The 17,745-nt window shown below is 46.6% G+C and overlaps 1 protein-coding gene across 1 annotated transcript; it reads right to left on the reverse strand.

Moving 5' to 3' along the window:
- Positions 1-2,272: 2,272 nt before the first annotated feature.
- RNH1 (ribonuclease/angiogenin inhibitor 1) lies at positions 2,273-17,300 on the reverse strand. Its single transcript, XM_075065060.1, has 9 exons — positions 17,197-17,300; positions 14,438-14,608; positions 12,502-12,672; positions 10,994-11,164; positions 9,895-10,065; positions 9,156-9,326; positions 7,347-7,517; positions 5,359-5,529; positions 2,273-3,097 (listed from the first exon to the last, which is right to left on the reverse strand). The coding sequence occupies exons 1-9, from the start codon at positions 17,280-17,282 to the stop codon at positions 3,010-3,012; spliced, it is 1,371 nt and encodes a 456-aa protein (XP_074921161.1). The 5' UTR covers positions 17,283-17,300; the 3' UTR covers positions 2,273-3,009.
- Positions 17,301-17,745: the final 445 nt, after the last annotated feature.

The raw sequence follows: 17,745 nt of genomic DNA on the forward strand, positions 1-17,745 counted from the left end.
TCTGGGACCTTTCCTCTGTTCTTACATTGAATGTAGCTCCAACCAGATCTCTGCCTCAAGCACCCTCCTGTGACTAGAGTTTGTGCTGCATGCAGCCCCACAGCTCATGTCCATTTTGTCCCTCTCAAAGCAGGCCACACACATGCAAAGGGTAGGGACCCAGAGTGTGAGCATGAAGGTGCCTCCATTTTAGAGCATTTGGCCCCTATTAAAACCAAGAACTGACTAGTCTTAAGGAAGACCCCCCCAAAGTTAGTCACCCCACATGCAGCCTGTCCTGGAACATCCTTGACATTATAGGTCAGATTCAGCCCTTGCTTGAGTAGGCTAAACTGCCACTGAAGTGGCACTTGATTCCCCTTTGCTATCACAGGGGGTACAATTTGCACCACTGGGTAGTGTCATTCCCTAGAGAGGGGTGACACACTGCCACTCTTCCAGGCGAATTGGGGTGGCAGGAAGTGTGTTTCGGTTGCAAAATTACAGACAGGGTTTTGTAACAAGTCTTCATGGTGCTGAGTGTAGTCAGCCCCTTCCTTGGTTATGAGCCTTCTGGCCAGCTGTGGCTTCTCCTTTTGAAGAGAGATTGTAAGCACCATAGGCCACAAACACCTCCTACCATTCAACAGTCTCTGGAAGCCACCCTTGAACACTTATGTTCATGAGCATTAGTGTGGAGCCAAGGTGTTTAGTCAGGAAAACATTACGGGGGAGAAATAGATTTGGGCTTTCTTTTCTCTGTAAAAGACTACTCTGCAGTTGGGCTGCATGGTCTGAAACTCCTTTGGTTGTCTCTTCTATTTAGTTTTTTGAAACGATGTTCCTTTCCCCCACTCCAGCCCTTGCTGTTTGTACCAGCAGGGTTTTGAGTGTACTCTCTTTTGAGGGGGGGTTCAACAGCACAGGAAGTTGTACTCACCACTCAGGCAATCTATTTTTAATCCAAAAGCGACAAATTAATTGCTTAGGGAGGTTGTGGACCTTCTAGATAATTCTTAGTCCTGCCATGAGGGCAGGGGGCTAGACTAGATGACGTCTTGAGGTCCCTTCCAGTCCTATGATTCTATGAAAAGATATCAAAAAGCGAAACGTAGCCTAGCAAATGGGTACTAGCTCGTTATTTTCTAGTCCAGTCTTCCACAGGACTCACTGTAAGCCTCAAGTCTTTGCTTCACACTTTGTTCTTCATAGATGTTCCCTGCTGCCACTTGTTTATTGTGTACCTAGTTGATATATTTCTATTGAAATCAAGGAAAGCCATTAGTAGAAGCCATTAGTAGCGTACTGGTTCTGAAAGCAGATTGGCCTTAAAGCAGTTAAAGGTAGGTTGAAGTTGTAGGTCAAACAACCTTTAGTTTCCCTTCATCACTTGCATCAAAACATACAGTACAGACCCATTTATGCGCAACCTGTTTACGCACAAATCCGCTTAACATGCGGTAGCACCATGCCTCCCAGTGCTCCCTATTTAACATGCAATACTCATTAACACACAGTACAGGAACTTACCATGTAGCACTACAGATTTGCTCACTAACTCATGGACACAGAAAATCGACAAGAAGTGCGGAGCAGAAACATGTTGTATGTCTTTACTGCCGATGGAGGGGTAGGGAGGGAGAGAAGAGGCAGCAACGTTAAAGCACTGCCGCGGCAAAGAACCCTGCAGCGCTTTAAGGTCCCTGCCCCCTTTTGCTCCCCCTTGGCTGCCGACGGGCAGGGTGAGGGTGCAAAGGAAGCAGCTGCCCCGGGGCGGGCAATTTAAAAGGACTCAGGGCTCCAGACATGACTATCGCAGCAGCAGCATCTGGAGCCCTAGGCCCTTTAAATTGCCACAGGAACCCTGGGCAGTGCACACCAGGCACCTGGAAGGGCTGGCTGGGGGGGATGCTGACCCCTAACCCCACCCCTTCCACCCAAGGCCCTGCCCCTTCGGGGGGCCAGAGCCACCCCTACCCCGTACCGGTAAATGTCCTAAATCACTTTCACCCCTGTGTAGTAGTAATGTTTTTATTAGATTACACATTTGAATTTATTTTCTTGCAAAGAACTGTTAACAGATAGGCCTGCAGTATTTGGGACACTCTGAATATGTATGTAATCCTAGATAATTATACATGTGTATATATAGTTATCTTAAGATGATATTTCAGCATAGCCCTCTTAACCCGTGGTCTGTTAACACTCGGTCATGGCGGCTTGACTCCCGACATCCGCACATAAAGGGCCTGTACTGTAACTTTCTGAACAAAGCAGAGAAATAAGAATCTCATTCTTTGCAATGAAACTTTATTAGAATGACATTTCTACAGAGCTACTTTTGCCAGAACAATTCAGAGAATTTACTGACTTTCAGTTTAGCAGAAAGAGAGCGCGCGCATCATCATTTTTACTTGTAATAAAGAAGCTTCATAGACTTCTTTCAAGAGAAAGGAAGTCCTGGTATTAAGTGAGCACCCACTCTTACCAGCCTTGTCTAGGGGCTCCTGTCAAGGTTACTTTCCCAGGGGAAAAACTGACCTCTTCCAGGAAGAGTGCATTGCTTTCATTTATTTTAGTGTCAATATTTTTGCTTTGTTCCTGGATACTTTCCCCCAGAGACTCAGCAAAAGCACCATCTATTGAATACTAGCCATTCACTAGGTGGTTCTGCTTTTGCCAGCTCTTAAGTGGAAGGGAAACTTCTAGAAATCTCGATTGACCCATTAAATAGGTATTTTAGAGCTGCTCCTATAGGTAAAGGCCCAGTTCTTGTAGATGCCTAGTATTCTTTACCTCGGGGACAGAAATGCTCTGATGAGCTTCAGATTCGATACATTCATGAATCCACAGCAGCCTGCCAATTCCCTTGAGGGACATTGTTCTGCAGAGATTCCATGAATTTTTTTTTGGTAAAAACATTCTACATTGAACTCAGTGGTTAACTGCATATATGAAGAGTTCAGATAAAGAGGCAGAAACAGGGAGAGGACACTGCTCAGCAGATGATCCCATCTGAAACTGCACTGCTCACAAAATAATCTTCAGTCCAGGTTTGGACTCTTCCAGGACTTTCAGTTCATCATCCACTTCAGAACTCAAGTAGATGTCGTACAGACTGAAAAGAAAAAACAGTCTCAGCAGGCATGCTATCAAATCAGAGTGCTGGAGAGCAAAGGCACAGTCACCTCTCGGGAGAAGACATGGCAAGAAGAAGCCAATCAGGTTTGAGCCAAAACTGCCTTATTGGCCCTTGGTATTCTGCTAGTCTTGGTTCAAGACCAAAGTCCTCAGGCAGAGCTATTAAACCAAGGGTAGCCTTCAGCTGTATTAAGTTGCTAGCTTACATACAACTGGATTTGTTTCTGCCTAGCATGGTCTAGCTACACAATCCACTGACGCATCTGCTGCTAGGAACTGCCAGACTGAATCAGACCCATGGTCCATCTAATCCAGGGGTGGGCAAACTTTTTGGCCAAGGGCCACATCTGGGAATAGAAACTGTACGGCAGGCCATGAATGCTCACAAAATTGGGACTCAGGTGTGGGAGTGGGTAAGGGCTCTGGTTGGGGGTGCAGGCTCCAGGGTGAGGCCAGAAATGAGGAGTTCAGGGTGTGGGCTCTGGGGTGGGGCTTGGGATGAGGGTGGGAGGGAGATCATGGCTGGAGCGGGGAACAGGGGCACAGGAGGGGGTGTTAGGTGCAGGCTCCGGGCAGCGCTTACCTCAAGCGGCTCCTCGAAACAGCAGCATGTCCTGTCCTCCCCCACCCTGGCTCCTACATGGAGGCACAGCCAGGCAGCTCTGCATGCTGCCTGGTCCAGAGGCACCACCTCTGCAGCTCCCATTGGCTGTGGTTCTTGGCCAATGGGAGCTGCGGGGGCGGCGCTTGGGGTGGGGCAACATGCTGCGTGGAGCCCCCTGGCTGTCCCTATGCATACGAGCCAGAGAAGGGCTATGCTGCTGCTTCTGGGAGCTGTGTGGAGTGGCCCCCGGCCCTGCTCCCCGGCTGGAGTGAGGCAAGCCCCAGATTCCCTCCCAAGCAGGAGTTCGAGGGCTGGAGTAAAATGGCTGCTGGGGCAGAGCTAGCCCATGGGCCATAGTTTGCTCACCCCTGATCTAATCCAATATTCCCCTCTCTGACAAGAGCAAGAATCAAAGGAAGTAGAATGGTGTGAGATAGTGTGCCCCCCACATAGATCTCATCCTAATCTGATAATTAGAGATGGGCTTCAGCTGTATGTTTAATGCTTCTTCCAACATTTATCAGAACTCTGGATATTCTTGTCATCTGTATAAGCATCCAATCCCTTGAGTCCTTACAAGGGCTTGGCCTCCGCCTCAATGACTACTTGTGGCAGAGAAGTTTGGTCTTTTTATACTTTGTGACATTGTTCCTAGGGAAGTGGGGGCATGGTCTGGTCAAAGAGCAGGAGATGGAATTAAAATAGCTTTACAGTATGAAGGAGTTAGGCACAGGAAATGTCCCACTGACAAGACCTTTATGTTCTGCTATTTCAATTCTGGGGCATCCCCATGCAGTGACACAGGGGCAGCTGTCTCAGCCACACAGATTGACTAAGGGTCTGTCCATGCTACAAGTACAAGAGAGGATGTTACTCATCTAGTCTCAGGCTAAGTCATGTCAGAGGATTTAAGGGAAAGTCAGCAAAGAGATTCTTTGGGCTATGTCCCAAACAGAATGGGCTCACTTTACATAAAAACCAATGTTTCTTCTTTCTTCCCCCAGTACCCTCTCCTACTGCAGCAGTGGTGTCTACTTGCTTGTCCCTTCCAGCACTAACTGATTTCCAAGGCTCTTCAGAAGGAATAAGGATAGAAATAAAAGCCTGCCACCAAGACTCCCTTCTAGAGCCCAGTCACCTGTGTCGATAAGGAGCTCATGCAAGTCCATCTAGCTGAGGGGCAGGCAAGCCAGGCGAATCCAGTTACTGGGAGACCATGTGAAAGAGGAGGCTTCTGACAGGGGCTATGTTGTTGGCCACCACAGTTATTGGTTACGTGGCATGGGACACCACCCACACTATGAGCTATTTAAAGCTGCAATGTGGACAGGGCCTTAAAGGACCAGGCTCAAGTGTTTTCTGTTGCCCTGTCACAGTTTAGTCTGGTCTCTAGGGACAAGGGCAGTAAGCCATTGTGGCAGGAGCATGGGCACACAGCCTTAAAAGGGCAGGCAGCTCCTGAAACAGAGGACAGAAGTTTGCCTCCTGCAGGAAGTCATGGATTCCCACGAGACACTAACTTCCTTAGAGTAGGATTTGCTCGCTGCCCTGTCTCCTCTTGGAAGCCTCCATTCTCCTTTTAATTCCAGGACACCAGCACAATGCTGAGGGAACATAAAATGACCACCACTTACACAAGTTGCTGTAGTTTGCAATTTGGATGTTTCAGTGATTCACACAGCTTCTTCACACCTTCATCCTCCAATGAATTGTTACTCAGGTCTAGCTCAGTTAGGCTCGGTTTGGAAGAGAGTATAGTGGCCAGACTCCCACAACAAGCAGCTGAGAGACTGCAGTTACCCAACCTGCAGGGAAAGAGAGAAGCCAGAGTAAGAGGAGTACTGACTTAAGAGTCACTTTACACCTAATAGACCAGAGTTCAGACCTCTCAACCAGGACTGCAGCAGGCAGCACCACCACTTGTCATTTGTCTTTCTGCCATTTCAGAGGCTGGCACATAGAATAGCTTGTGTGTTTTACACGAAGCATGTGCTCCTTCTACAGACACCAGTGCTCAGGTACTTTGGTGACTACTTGTTGTAGGCAATCCCTTCTGGCTCCAGCCACAGAAGGAGAGAGAGCACGCTGCCATTTGTTTGCAGGATGCGTCATACAAGACTTGGGGCAGTATTTTGAGGACAAAATCTGGCCCTTCCCAGCTAATGGATGGAAATCAAGCAAGCCTATATTAGGCTTGGTGAGTTTTGATGTCACACAAGTGGAGGTCTCAATTGCACAAGGTTAGTGTCCCCACACCTTGTTTCCATTCTTTTGTGTACATCAGTGTGATCTGTCAGTAGATAGTGTGCTAGGGAACCTACGACCTATCCAACTTGTGGACCAAACAGTCTAGTGAATCTGCTGTAGGGGGAAAAAAATGAGTTTTTGCAGCCAGATTGAGCCATTAGGCTATTCTCTCTCCTTATTACACTGCTACAGGTAACGACAAAGCTTATGAAGACCAGACTAAACAATGTTTACAGAATATTATTACTGGGTTATTTACAGATAAAGAACAAAGGCAAATTGAAAGAGTGCCTTGAAGAAGCCAAGGCTATTGGAAGGACCAGTACTTCAGTAAACACAGGAGCAGCTAAACCATGTTTATTGTGCTAGAACCTTAATTAAGAGCCCACTCCTTGGGTTACTTGACACATCTATTAGCCTTGAGATTCAGACGTCACCCAGTCAAACCCATAGCCGTTTGCTTGTCCACCTCTGCGAGAAGGCAAATGACCTCTTGGCCCTCAATCCTTCCCATTCAGAAGCTGATTGGCTTTGGTTCTCAGCAGAAGGATCTTGAGAGACAAAGGCTTTCTAGTCTAACCTACAGGTTCTAGAAGCCATGACTAAAGCATCTATGGTAGCCACACGTGATTCCATGGCTCCTGCCCATTTGGCTTCACTGGGTGCAACTAGAGCTGCAAAGTACCATTCCAGTGTTGTGGCATTGTGTTGGGAGTACTAAGCCAGTTATTTATGCAAATTTAGTACTCAGACTTGTGGGGGTGGGGTGGGGGGAGTATCACTGGCTACTGATAGTCAGATGTGGACAGTTCTGCTAATCCACACTGAAATTGACTGGCTGCTTGTTCTGGCAGGGCTGAAACAGTGTTGGATTTGCACAAGTACACAAATAAAGCAACACATACTTGTTACTCAAGTCAGGATTTGTCCTCTAGCAGTAGGACACAGGAACCGCCAGATACGGGTCATCTGACAGTGGTTAGTACCTGCTGCTTCAGAGGAAGGTGCAACAAATCCTGCAATCGGCAGGTTTGGGATAATCTGTCCCTGGGGAGATTCCTCCAGCTCCCCTTTAGTTAGTGCAGCTTATACCCCAAAGACAACACTGGAGTTAACTTTTGCTAGTTATTACCAAAGGGCCAGTTTTAAGTACAAGGAAGAATCTGTGGGAAATGAGGACTTCAAGGGAGACTGTCTTCCAATGAATGCCAACAGCATTCTGTTCCCATCCATGACTGCTATAATTGAGCATCAGTTCTCGGGTTGGAACTATTTTGTAACTGTTTCTTTGTAGCCTCGATGCCTTATCCCCATCCACCCCCATTCTTTATTGGGCAACCAATATCTGCAAGTGAAAGAGCAATAAGTTACTTACCATAGGGACCGTAAGTTACAGTTGGGGTTCATCAGTCCTTCATGGAGAATTTCAACCCCTGCATCTCCTATCTTGTTTCCACCCATATGCAGCTCTCTCAAGGTTTGGTTTGTGGCAAGAACAGAGCTAATGTTCTTACAGCAGGCAGTTGTGAGACCACATTCCCTTATCCTGCAATGCAAAGAAAAAACCAGAACTTCAGGAGCTGAAAGACTGATTGAATGATCTAATAGGTTTTCCTCTCCCATTTTTCACCTCTACGGCTGCTGACCTCTCCTGAATGCCTCACGTCCTCCCCCTCATGTTGGTGATTAGAGCTATTTAGACGGGTGGGACCACATTCCTAGTGAAGTCTGGGCCTTCTGTCCTTTGCCATCAGTGATTAGATGAGCTATTTTAGTCACCCATGTCCTTATCCATTCCCCCAAAGTCTGAGGTTCAATTGTCCTGTTGCATTCTTTGAGATGGGGACATAATCTTAGTGTGATGCAAGATCTTTGCTCTTTTAAGGCACACAGCTGCATGCGAGATTAGTTCACTCTGAATGGGATCACTGAGAGACATACCACCATCAACACAGGAGGCACCTCACCTATCTCTAGGTTTTCCTCACCCTCACATTCACCTATCCATGTAAACAGATGAACTATGCTATCCTTTTGGCTTAGATAGCAGGAAAGGTTTATTTCACTTGTTAAACCTTCACACAAAGGGGCAGTTCTCTTCCTACCCCAGATCACGTGATGCCAGAGGACCTAGGTCTGGAAGGCTACACCAGGTAAGTAAAAAGGTGGGAAAGGAGAAGTTCATGTAGGCAGGACCTTCTGTTGTTACACTTTGACTAAAATTGCCACCATCAGTCAGAGTACTGACTTCTTTAAACCCTTTCAAGGGGGAGCCATGTATATTTATATTGCAGCTAGCAGACAGATTTCCTTCATTGCTAAAGGTTATAGCTTTCCTCAGTGAACAAATTCACTCCCTCTCTCTTGTACCACAGGAGAAATCCTGAAACAGTTGGTGGGATTTAGAGCTTAAGCTTTCAGAGCAATAGAAAGCCATGGGAAAGCTAGGAATCCAATACACACACACACAACCTTCCTCCGCCCCCCCCAAAAAACCCAGGAAACTAGCAGACCACAACATCCAATTTGCTGTTAAAGCTGCGCTGTCAAACATCTTTTTCCAAGTCACTGAATCCTTCTGTTAAGTGAATGGATTATACCAGGTGTAGGCAACCTATGGCACAGATGCCAAAGGTGGCATGCGAGCTGATTTTCAGTGGCACTCACACTGCCTGGGTCTTGGCCACTTGTCCAGGTGGCTCTGCATTTTAATTTAATTTTAAATGAAGCTTCTTAAACATTTAAAAAATCTTATTTACTTTACATACAACAATAGTTTAGTTATATATTATAGACTTATAGAAAGAGACCGTCTAACAAACGTTAAAAATGTATGACTGGCATGCGAAACCTTAAATTAGAGTGACTAAATGAAGACTCAGCACACCACTTCTGAAAGGTTGCCGACCCCTGGATTATACTTAATGGGTGGGTTCAAACTTGACGACGCTCAGTTTTCTAGACCTTGAAAATCTCCCCCATGACCTTTCAAAAAGTTACCTAAGGATTTTAGGAGCACTAGTCCCATTGACTAGTCCTGTGGGGCCTTGCTAAGCAGAAGAACCACACCACCCTTAGAGGACCTGAATCAGTTAGGACATTTGTGTAGGCACTGTTTATTGTTAATAAAAATAATAAATTAGATGGACAGTGAACATTGTAAAGGAAGCCAGCAGCAGCTTACCATAGTGCCTGGAGTTTAGCTTTTGGATCCTTCAGTCCTTGACACAGTAGCTCCATTCCTGGGTCTCCCAGCCCATTACCAATCAGGCTCAGCTCTGTTAGGGACTCTTTTGTACTGAGGACTTGAGAGAGATCCTTACAGCCAGCAGGTGAGACACCACACTCCCATAACCTGAGGAACACAATAGGAATATTGGATTCTTCAAGATTTGCTTAGGACTTTATGATGATGATATGGGATGAATCCTATTTTTACCCAGGTCAGTAGAAATGTAGAACAGTAGAGTCTGTCTTTTGAACTCTAAGAGGCTTGTTATATGCACACACATTTACTTTACAAGTTCCTTTTGTGTAAGCAGTCTTCTCCTGCTTACATCTTCCCCTTTCCTGCATTAGAGATGAAAATCTCCTTTTTTTTAAAAGAAGGTAAGTTGGGTACATAGTGTTGTACAGAAACCTGAGCAGAATGACTGAATATTCATTACAGCAGTGTTCTGTCATGCCCTTCTTCTGAGAATTTGATCATTTATTGACCTCACTGCGCTTTCCTGCCTATTGAGTAGTGTTCTTCACCCAACCCTCACTGAGAGAAGGGGTCTGAGGTGCACCCCTGCTTCATAAGGGATTTGTTGACTGAGAAAAATCTACATATCAGGCAAGATCATGCCAGCATAATAAATACAGATGACTTGGAGGCTACCAACTTGTACAGATTTTAAGTAGCCATTGGTGTTCCTTACCATAGCTTCTCTATATTACAGTTGGGATTCAGCAGTCCCTGGCACAGCAGTGCTACACCTGGATCTCCAATCTTGTTCTCGCCCACAGACAGTTCTGTCAGGGATGGCTTCCTAGCAAGAACAGAGCTGAGATCCCCACAGCTTGCAGCTGTGATACGACAGTTCTCCAGACTGTGGAGAACAGAAGAATCATATCAAAGTTCAACAGTTGCTTCTCTATAAGTCAGTGTATTAAAGGACATCTACCATCCGGAATACAATGCAGGCCAGGTCTTCAACCCGTCTGAATTGGTGCAGCTCCACTGAGTTCAGTGGAGGTTTGCCAGCTGAGGATCTGGCCCATTATTCCCCCAGAAAAAACAGTTTGCATCACCCTTCCTTCAGGGCACTATGGTGCTCATTAAACCCACATACTGTGTATGTAACCGACAGAGGCCCAGACAAATCACCTCTTTATGTTGAGGATCCCTCTTTAAGGAAGTCCTGGGGACAGACAGAGCCAGGGGAGTCCCTGAGACCATAATTCCATTAGAACCATGCTGGGATGATGCACTCATGGCTGCTGCAGACATACTGGGCCTCCACATGGCTTCCAGCGGATGCTATAAATTGATTCTGCAGCCTATACTGCTCTTAGAACAGGAGTGCTCTGCAGATCGAGATGGGAGCAGGAAACTGAGATCTTGCACCAAACGGTTTCCATGGACTTTACCCTAGGCAAGGGGTGTACTGCAGCACACCATTTTGAAGAGACGCGCACTTTGTTATTCTGACCTAGTTGGATAGTAACTGGTGGAAGACTAGCTAGAGCTGGGGGATAGTAGCTTCCCCTCCCCACTCCCACATAGGAACCATCGGACATTTTCTTTGGAAGTCTGGTCCTCAGTGACCCCACTGGCATTACCATGCAGTGAAGAGTGAAAGCCAGCTCCCTGAATCAAGCGCCAAGCAGTATTTAAGCCAGGAGAGCTTTTGCAATTTTCATGGCAGAGATGTACCTGGATAAGCCACACAATTTCTTAAGTATTCCCGGCAGCGAGAGAGTGGGGTGTCTCTGTAAGAGCAGCATTAGAACTGGAAAGAACTAGCTGTTACTTACTGTAGTGACTGTAAGTTGCAGTTGGGATCCATCAATCCCTGACACAGCACTTTTACTGCTGCGTCTCCCAGTTTGTTGTTACTTATGTTGAGCACCCTCAGGGAAGGCTTTGTGCGCAGAGCAGAGCAGAGCATCTCACAGTTGTCAGGTGAGAGTTCACAATACTCTAACCTGAAAAAAAAAAAAGAAAAAGAAACCAGCGCAAAACAGGAGTCTTCATCCTACCACTCAGCTCACTTATGTCAGCAGCGTGGAGGACTTGTTCACAGACCAGACAAGAAAATAGAGCAGAGAGTTTACCATTCAGCCAGTTAAATTTACAGATTGTTCATAGCTTTTCATGGGGGAAGTCCCCAAACCTTAACTACTAGCTTAATAGCACTTCCATGCTATTGCCAGGGGGCTTCAGTCAGTTTGATCTGAAAGCATCACCAGATGGGGTAGCTGCTCAGTTTCAATAGTAAGCCTTTCATAAGATTGCATGCAGGTTTGCTGACAACCACTGTTATAAATCAAAAATTAAAGAGAGCATACAACCACCACTGCTATGTCTTTCTAAAGGATGAGAAGAGTTAGTTTCTCCAACCCGTAACCTTTAGTAGAATCAGATCAGAAACCAGACAGATAGTCTGAGAGACCAGAATCAAAAGCAATAAACTGATCAGCAGCACTCCTGCTGGTCGTGGAACAAGTTTGTGCTCCCTGTTCTTGACTGGGGTTTGATCAAAGAACATCCAGGTCATTCTACATTGACAGGCGCCTACCACTATTTATTAAGTAACGTCAGAGGATTGTTTGCAGTGGACAAGAGTCTAAAAGTGCTGTGTAAATGGCATGCACCTAATCTCTACCCACTTCACCCTCCCTATAATATGGCTCTGGGAAGAGCCAGACTAACCATCCATAACTTTGTGAGAAGTAGATGGGTAAACTGGAGGACAAAGGGTGGTAGTTTGTCCTTTTGAGGAAGGAAGCAGCAAATTCTTCATGCCCAGTTAATTCCTGACTTCTGCTAAAGTCTCAGTCAAAGGTGGTTTCGACATGGAGACCTATCCATTGGTAATTGGATTAAAACCACCAATTTGTCTGAATGACCAAACTATGCTCCATGGAACATATCCCGAAGATCCAATGAATGCAACACTGAGAACCATACAGCAGGTGGCTGGGAAATAAAGTGATCAACAAAGATTTGGAGCACTGCTGAAACCACTCAACCTACCAGTGAGGATAGCTTTTGGTCACTACCAATCTGCGCTATCCTGAGGTGGTCAGACTAGAGACCAGTCCACAACATTACAAGGCCTTGGGTCCATCCAATCCCCACTACAATGGTTTATCAGGTATTTCCCCCCTGTGAATATTCACTTTTTTGCAGCTGGAGGCAAATTTACTGCTGGTTACAAGAGATGACAAAATGCCACTCCCAACCTACCTATCCACCTGAGTTTTGTCTAGCACCTTGTCAAGCACCCATGAAAGAACCAAGGATGCCAGTGATTACTTACTGTAACTTCTGTAGCTTGCAGTTGGGATCCATCAACCCTTCACACAGCACTTTCACACCTGAAGTTCCTAGTTTGTTATCACCCAGATGCAGCTCTGTCAGCATTGGTTTTGCGCTCAGAACAGAACGGAGATGCTTACAGCTGGCATCTGTTAGATTGCAGTTCTGCAGCCTGAGGGAGAAAAGAAACCGGCCTATGAGGAACAGAGTTCCTCAGAATTCACCATGTTCTCCAGTGTATCCTCCAGTATTTGGCTTCATAATCCATTGTAGTGCTGCAGTGTATTATGCTTCAGTGCCTTTACAAAGCATCTGCAATTCTACCAAAATTATGACATGCCAAGCTAAATACTGTGGTAAGGCCAGACCCAATAATCTCTGCCTCAGTAAAAAAATTTAATCAACTAGTTTTAGAGTTGCAGTAACAAGGGGCTTCCATGTTTTTTTAAATAACTTCTTGTACAGCAGCCATAGCAGAGAAGAGAATTTCTCCCATTAAATAATGACAATATTCCAATGAATCTATGCAGCAATGTTGTTCTACATAGAACAAGTCAACGCCAACAAAAGGCTATTCCCAGATAGAAAACAAGGGAATTTTACCTTTCTTTGACTCCCTAGAGTGAGGGCACAGTAGTCAAAAATAAAAAACTAAGCCAAATATTGGCTTACATCCCCCATTGCTGTGTAGGTGTTACACTGTGGAGGAGAGCACGTCTAACTACTGTATCCTGCAGGATATACCTGCTCTCAGTGGCGGCAGAGGACTGATAAAGGTCTCTCTCCAGTGCTGTTTCTGGTAGGAGTGGTTGCACGACAGCTGCAACATTACCAGGAAGGGGGGTTGATTTAAATCACTCAGAGGAGCCAACAACCTCTACAACATCTCAATGGAGTTCTGCCTGGAAGTTTGCTTTTTAGAAAAGTTCAATGTTTCTGATTTCATCTTTAAAACACATAGCCCTACGTAAACAGTGGATGTTTAACATGCACTGAACTGCCCACAAAAGCACCCCGCCTCCCCCTCCCTCCACACACACAAAGAAGAAAAGCCACCACCCCCACCTCCAACCAACCTAGCTTAGGAGAGAAGCTAATGAATTTGTGATTGGCACTCTTGAGAAACTTGAGGTTTAAAAAGAAACTATTTGAAATGTGACTCAATAACTTTCTCCTGGGGAAAGTATTAGATCCACTTATTCCAAGGCCTATATTAAAAACAAGGTGTCTGATGTACTTAAAAAAAAACAAAAAAACTGCAGGCGAGGGGAGCCAAAATATTAATTGCTCTTCTCACTAGAGGACATGTGAAGTTTGAAGCCTACAGAACTGTGGAGGGACCAAAAGTCAGCCTTGTAACAGTTCCCCCCACGCTAAACTCTGGGGAGGCTGCCAGCTGTCTAGACCTTATCTTGGTCTTTGAAGTGCCAAGATCCATTTATGTACTATAGTCCTGGTGGTAAACAAGTGAGCAGAACAGATTAAAACCCCAACTATATGTAGCTATTGAAAGAGTTCTCTTTGAAGACTGGAGGGGGTGGTATTTGGGAGGTGTTAAAAGCTGCTATAGACAACTGGTTCTTGCTCTTCCTGGAGCTGCCCTGGGCAAATAATCAGAGAGCTGGGAAAAGTCAGCCATTTCTAGTCCAGTGAGGGATTAGATTCTTCCAGTCATTACTCAGGAAGTGTTTGAAGTTGCACCAGGTTTACTTTCCCTACCCATAAACGAGAAGCAATTTGTAAGAATTCAGGGTTTTCTGAGGCGTTTACAGAGTACAGTAAATATAAGGCCGGATCCTCAGCTGGAATAAATGGGCATAGCTCCACTGAAGTCAGTAGAGATCCATTATTTACCTCAGCTGATGATCTGGGCCCAAGGGTTGAGTTACTCAATGCGCTGATAAAGACCAATAAGTATTCTAGTGCAACAGATTTACCAGAGTTTCTGTAAGTTGCAGCTTGGAGTCATCAACCCTTTACACAGCAGTTCCACTCCCGAGTCTCCCAATTCATTGTTATTCAGTGTTAGCTCCGTCAGGATCTGGTTTGAACCAAGGACAGAGCCAATATCCTTACAGTGACTAGCAGAGAGACTGCAATCATCCAGCCTGCAGGGAAGATAGATGGCATTAGTCCTAACAATTCATTTTGCTTACCTCAATGACTGAAGAATTCCCCATCAGAGATGTGTTTATTAAACAAGATAATGGGTTATTTAGACCCTAAGTCAGTCCCTGGAGTGTATCACTGCAAATGCACATGCAGGCAGACAAAGCCCACTCAACTCCCCAGGCTTGGCAGGAGGCAGGATTCTCTTGCACTACTGGGGCTCTACTACTGTAGAAGTGGAAATGAGATTTTGCCAGAAAGAGAATGAATGGAACTCCTTCATCTGTGCTGCTTAGAAGACGGCATGTGCCCCAAACCCTCTCTCTAGCCAACAGAGCTTTAACCCTGGGCTGCAGTTAAGTTTAGTTTCTTCACCACCAAGTTAGCCACATCATCAGGCAGCAGGAGTGCAACTGAATCCAAAGGTCCAGAGGGCAATGTATAAGCTTTTAGGCAGACTGTGTAGTGACATCAAATGAACTGGTCTTCTGCCAGACTTTCCAGTCAGAGAGAGACTTCCAAGACATCTGCTCTGGCATGCATAGCTCGTATGGCACATCCTTGTTGCCTTCCTGGCAATTATCAGCTGCTGTCACCTTCTCAGTCGCTATGCCTTGGGCAGCCAAGTCTCTGCTCAGAATGCAGTTCTAATCACTGGCACACAGCTCAGGTTCCCTCGAGGCATCCCATTCCCAGGGGAGGACTCAGATAGTCAGAGCTAGTTCCACATAACAAACATATAAAAGGCCCATGCAATCCTTCCTACCCAACCCAAAGGAAGTCGCCCTCAATCTGCTGCTTCATGGTCATTTTGCCTACCCAGAGGAGCGAGAGGTCAGCCCGCGAGAGGTCAGCCCAGGAGTGCAGATTCCCAGCAAGAGGAGGTGGAGCAGTGTGGAGCCAACTCCTTCTAGCACTCCCTAACTCCCAGCAGAGCACTCGCTAGCTGACTTGGCTAAAACTGAAGTTATATATTCTTGGTGGCTGCCAGGACATGTAGGATTAAAAGTGAAAGGGATAGAGACTTTCCACCTGTTAAAATGCTGGTCAATTTATAGCATTTGGTAAGACTGGTTATGAAATGCCATAGGGGAGGAGTTTGACTGGCACTCCCATCAAGGGGCACTATTTTAGCCTAAAACTCACCTTTCTGGATGGAAAGATGATAGAGACACCAACCCCCTGCAAATAAACATTCTGCCAAGGAAGACAGGAACACCAGAACAGTGGCAACATATTTAAATAGTCTTTAAAGACATCACTACTTTGGTGTTTTTGATCTATGCTGAATTTGAACCCAGACTGAGTTCATACCAAGGAGTAGGTTTCTTTAGACAAGCATGTCCTCATGAGTGTCCTACATGGGATGAGCAGAATCCTTCCGTCATGAGCAAGTTTGCAGTATCACATAGCAACAATACTGCAGTTTATATTGTCCCTGAAACGCAGTAAATGTTCTGTCCCCTTCCCCTCTCCCTCCCCCCACCCCAAAATCTTGTAGACGCCTCCCTCCACCCTTTAGGACAGGGGTTCTCAACCTTTTTCTGTCTGAGCCCCCCTCCCCCCCACCCAGCATGCTATAAAAACTCCCCGGCCCACCTGTAACAACTGTTTTTCTGCATATAAAACCCAGGGCCAGCATTAGGGGGTAGCAAGCAGGGCAACTGCCCAGGGCCCCATACCACAGGGGGTCCGCAAAGCTAAGTTGCTCAGGCTTCAGTCTCAGGTGGTGGGGCTCGGGGCCAGGGCCAGGGCCAGGGCCAGGGCCAGCTCCAGGGTTTTTGCCACCCCAAGTAGCAAAAAGGAAAAAAAAAAAAAAAAGCCGTGATCACGATCTGTAGCTCTACCGCCACCGCTTCAGTGACAATTTGGGAGTTGGTCCTTCGCTCTGAGAGGGAGTGAGGAACCTGCCACCAATTGCCACCGAAGACTCTGACGTGCCGCCCCTCACTGTTGGCCGCCCCAAGCCGCTGCTTGCTGGGCTGGTGCCTGGAGCCATCCCTGCTCGGGACCCTGGGCTTCAGTCCCATGTGGTGGGCAGGGCCACCCAGAGGATTCAGGGGGTCTAGGTCAGGGCAGGGTCTTCGGCGGCAATTCAGCAGCAGGTCCCTCTCAGAGGGAAGGACCCGCCGTTGAATTGCCGCTGAAGAATGAAGCAACAGCAACAGAGCAGCCTAAGTGCTGCTGATCGCAGCTCCCCCCGCCCACCGCTTGTACTCACCGGGCAGTGCTCCGACAGCACTTCTGCGGCAGGTCCTTCACTCGCTCCGAGTCTTCCGCTGCACTGAAGGACCTGCCACCGAAGAACCGGAGCGAGGGAAGGGCCTGCTGCAGAAGTGCTGCTGAAAACCCAGAGGGGCTCACAGGGCCTGGGGCAAATTGCCCCACTTGCCCTCCCCCCAGGCAGCCCTGGTGGTGAGGGTTTGGCTTTCTACTCTGGGTCCCTGCAAGGCTAATGCTGGCCCTGCTTGGCGGACCTGAAACCTGCTCGCAGCCCCTGGACCCTTGGCTGAGAACCATTGCTTTAGGGAACTAGTCAGCTTAGTTGCTGTATGGTCTCTTCTAGGGAAAAAAAAACTGGTACTACCTGACAGTTTTGCTTGTGTTCATGGAAGATTTAAGCTCAGTCCATCTGGACGCACTCATCTCTTCACACTGGATGTCAAGGTCCATTTTAAATGCTGATGCAAGACCTGAAGATTTAACAAAATGACCATGAGTAATTTCTGAAGCAGAACAACAAACCCAGCATTCCCTCTTCAAACCCAACCAGTTATGCTTGGGCAGCTGGATTTATAACCCTCTGACCCACAAGTTACAGTTGTGCAACTTTCCCTCTTTACACATGCCCTATGTTGAAAGGTTACAGACACTAATTCCACATTTGCAATGTTGAGACAGATCAGGTAGTGGCCAGACTAACCCAGCAGAGGCCCCTATCTGGTGGCTGGATAGTATGTGCATCCTACAGAGTTATTGCAACAGTCAGCCAAGACCCTTGTGGTTTTTAGGCAACTGTTCGACCCAGTGAGAAGAGAGGGAGGCTCTTTTTGGCTACGTGACAGCGTGCATTTTCCAAAGGGAATGGGGACCATTCTTGTAAATATTGCACTGGTGTCTGAATGGCACAGTACAT

The sequence above is a fragment of the Chelonoidis abingdonii genome, chromosome 4 (genome assembly GCF_003597395.2).
Source record: "Chelonoidis abingdonii isolate Lonesome George chromosome 4, CheloAbing_2.0, whole genome shotgun sequence".
NCBI classification, from domain to species: domain Eukaryota; kingdom Metazoa; phylum Chordata; order Testudines; family Testudinidae; genus Chelonoidis; species Chelonoidis abingdonii.

Excerpts from the sequence above, each read along its gene's own strand:
- RNH1 (XM_075065060.1), bottom strand. The coding sequence starts at position 17,282 with ATGGACCTTGACATCCAGTGTGAAGAGATGAGTGCGTCCAGATGGACT. Across the intron at positions 14,609-17,196 it reads AACACAAGCAAAACTGTCAG|GCTGGATGATTGCAGTCTCT; the intron begins GTAGTACCAGTT and ends TCTTCCCTGCAG. Across the intron at positions 5,530-7,346 it reads TGTAACTTACGGTCCCTATG|GTTGGGTAACTGCAGTCTCT; the intron begins GTAAGTAACTTA and ends CTTTCCCTGCAG.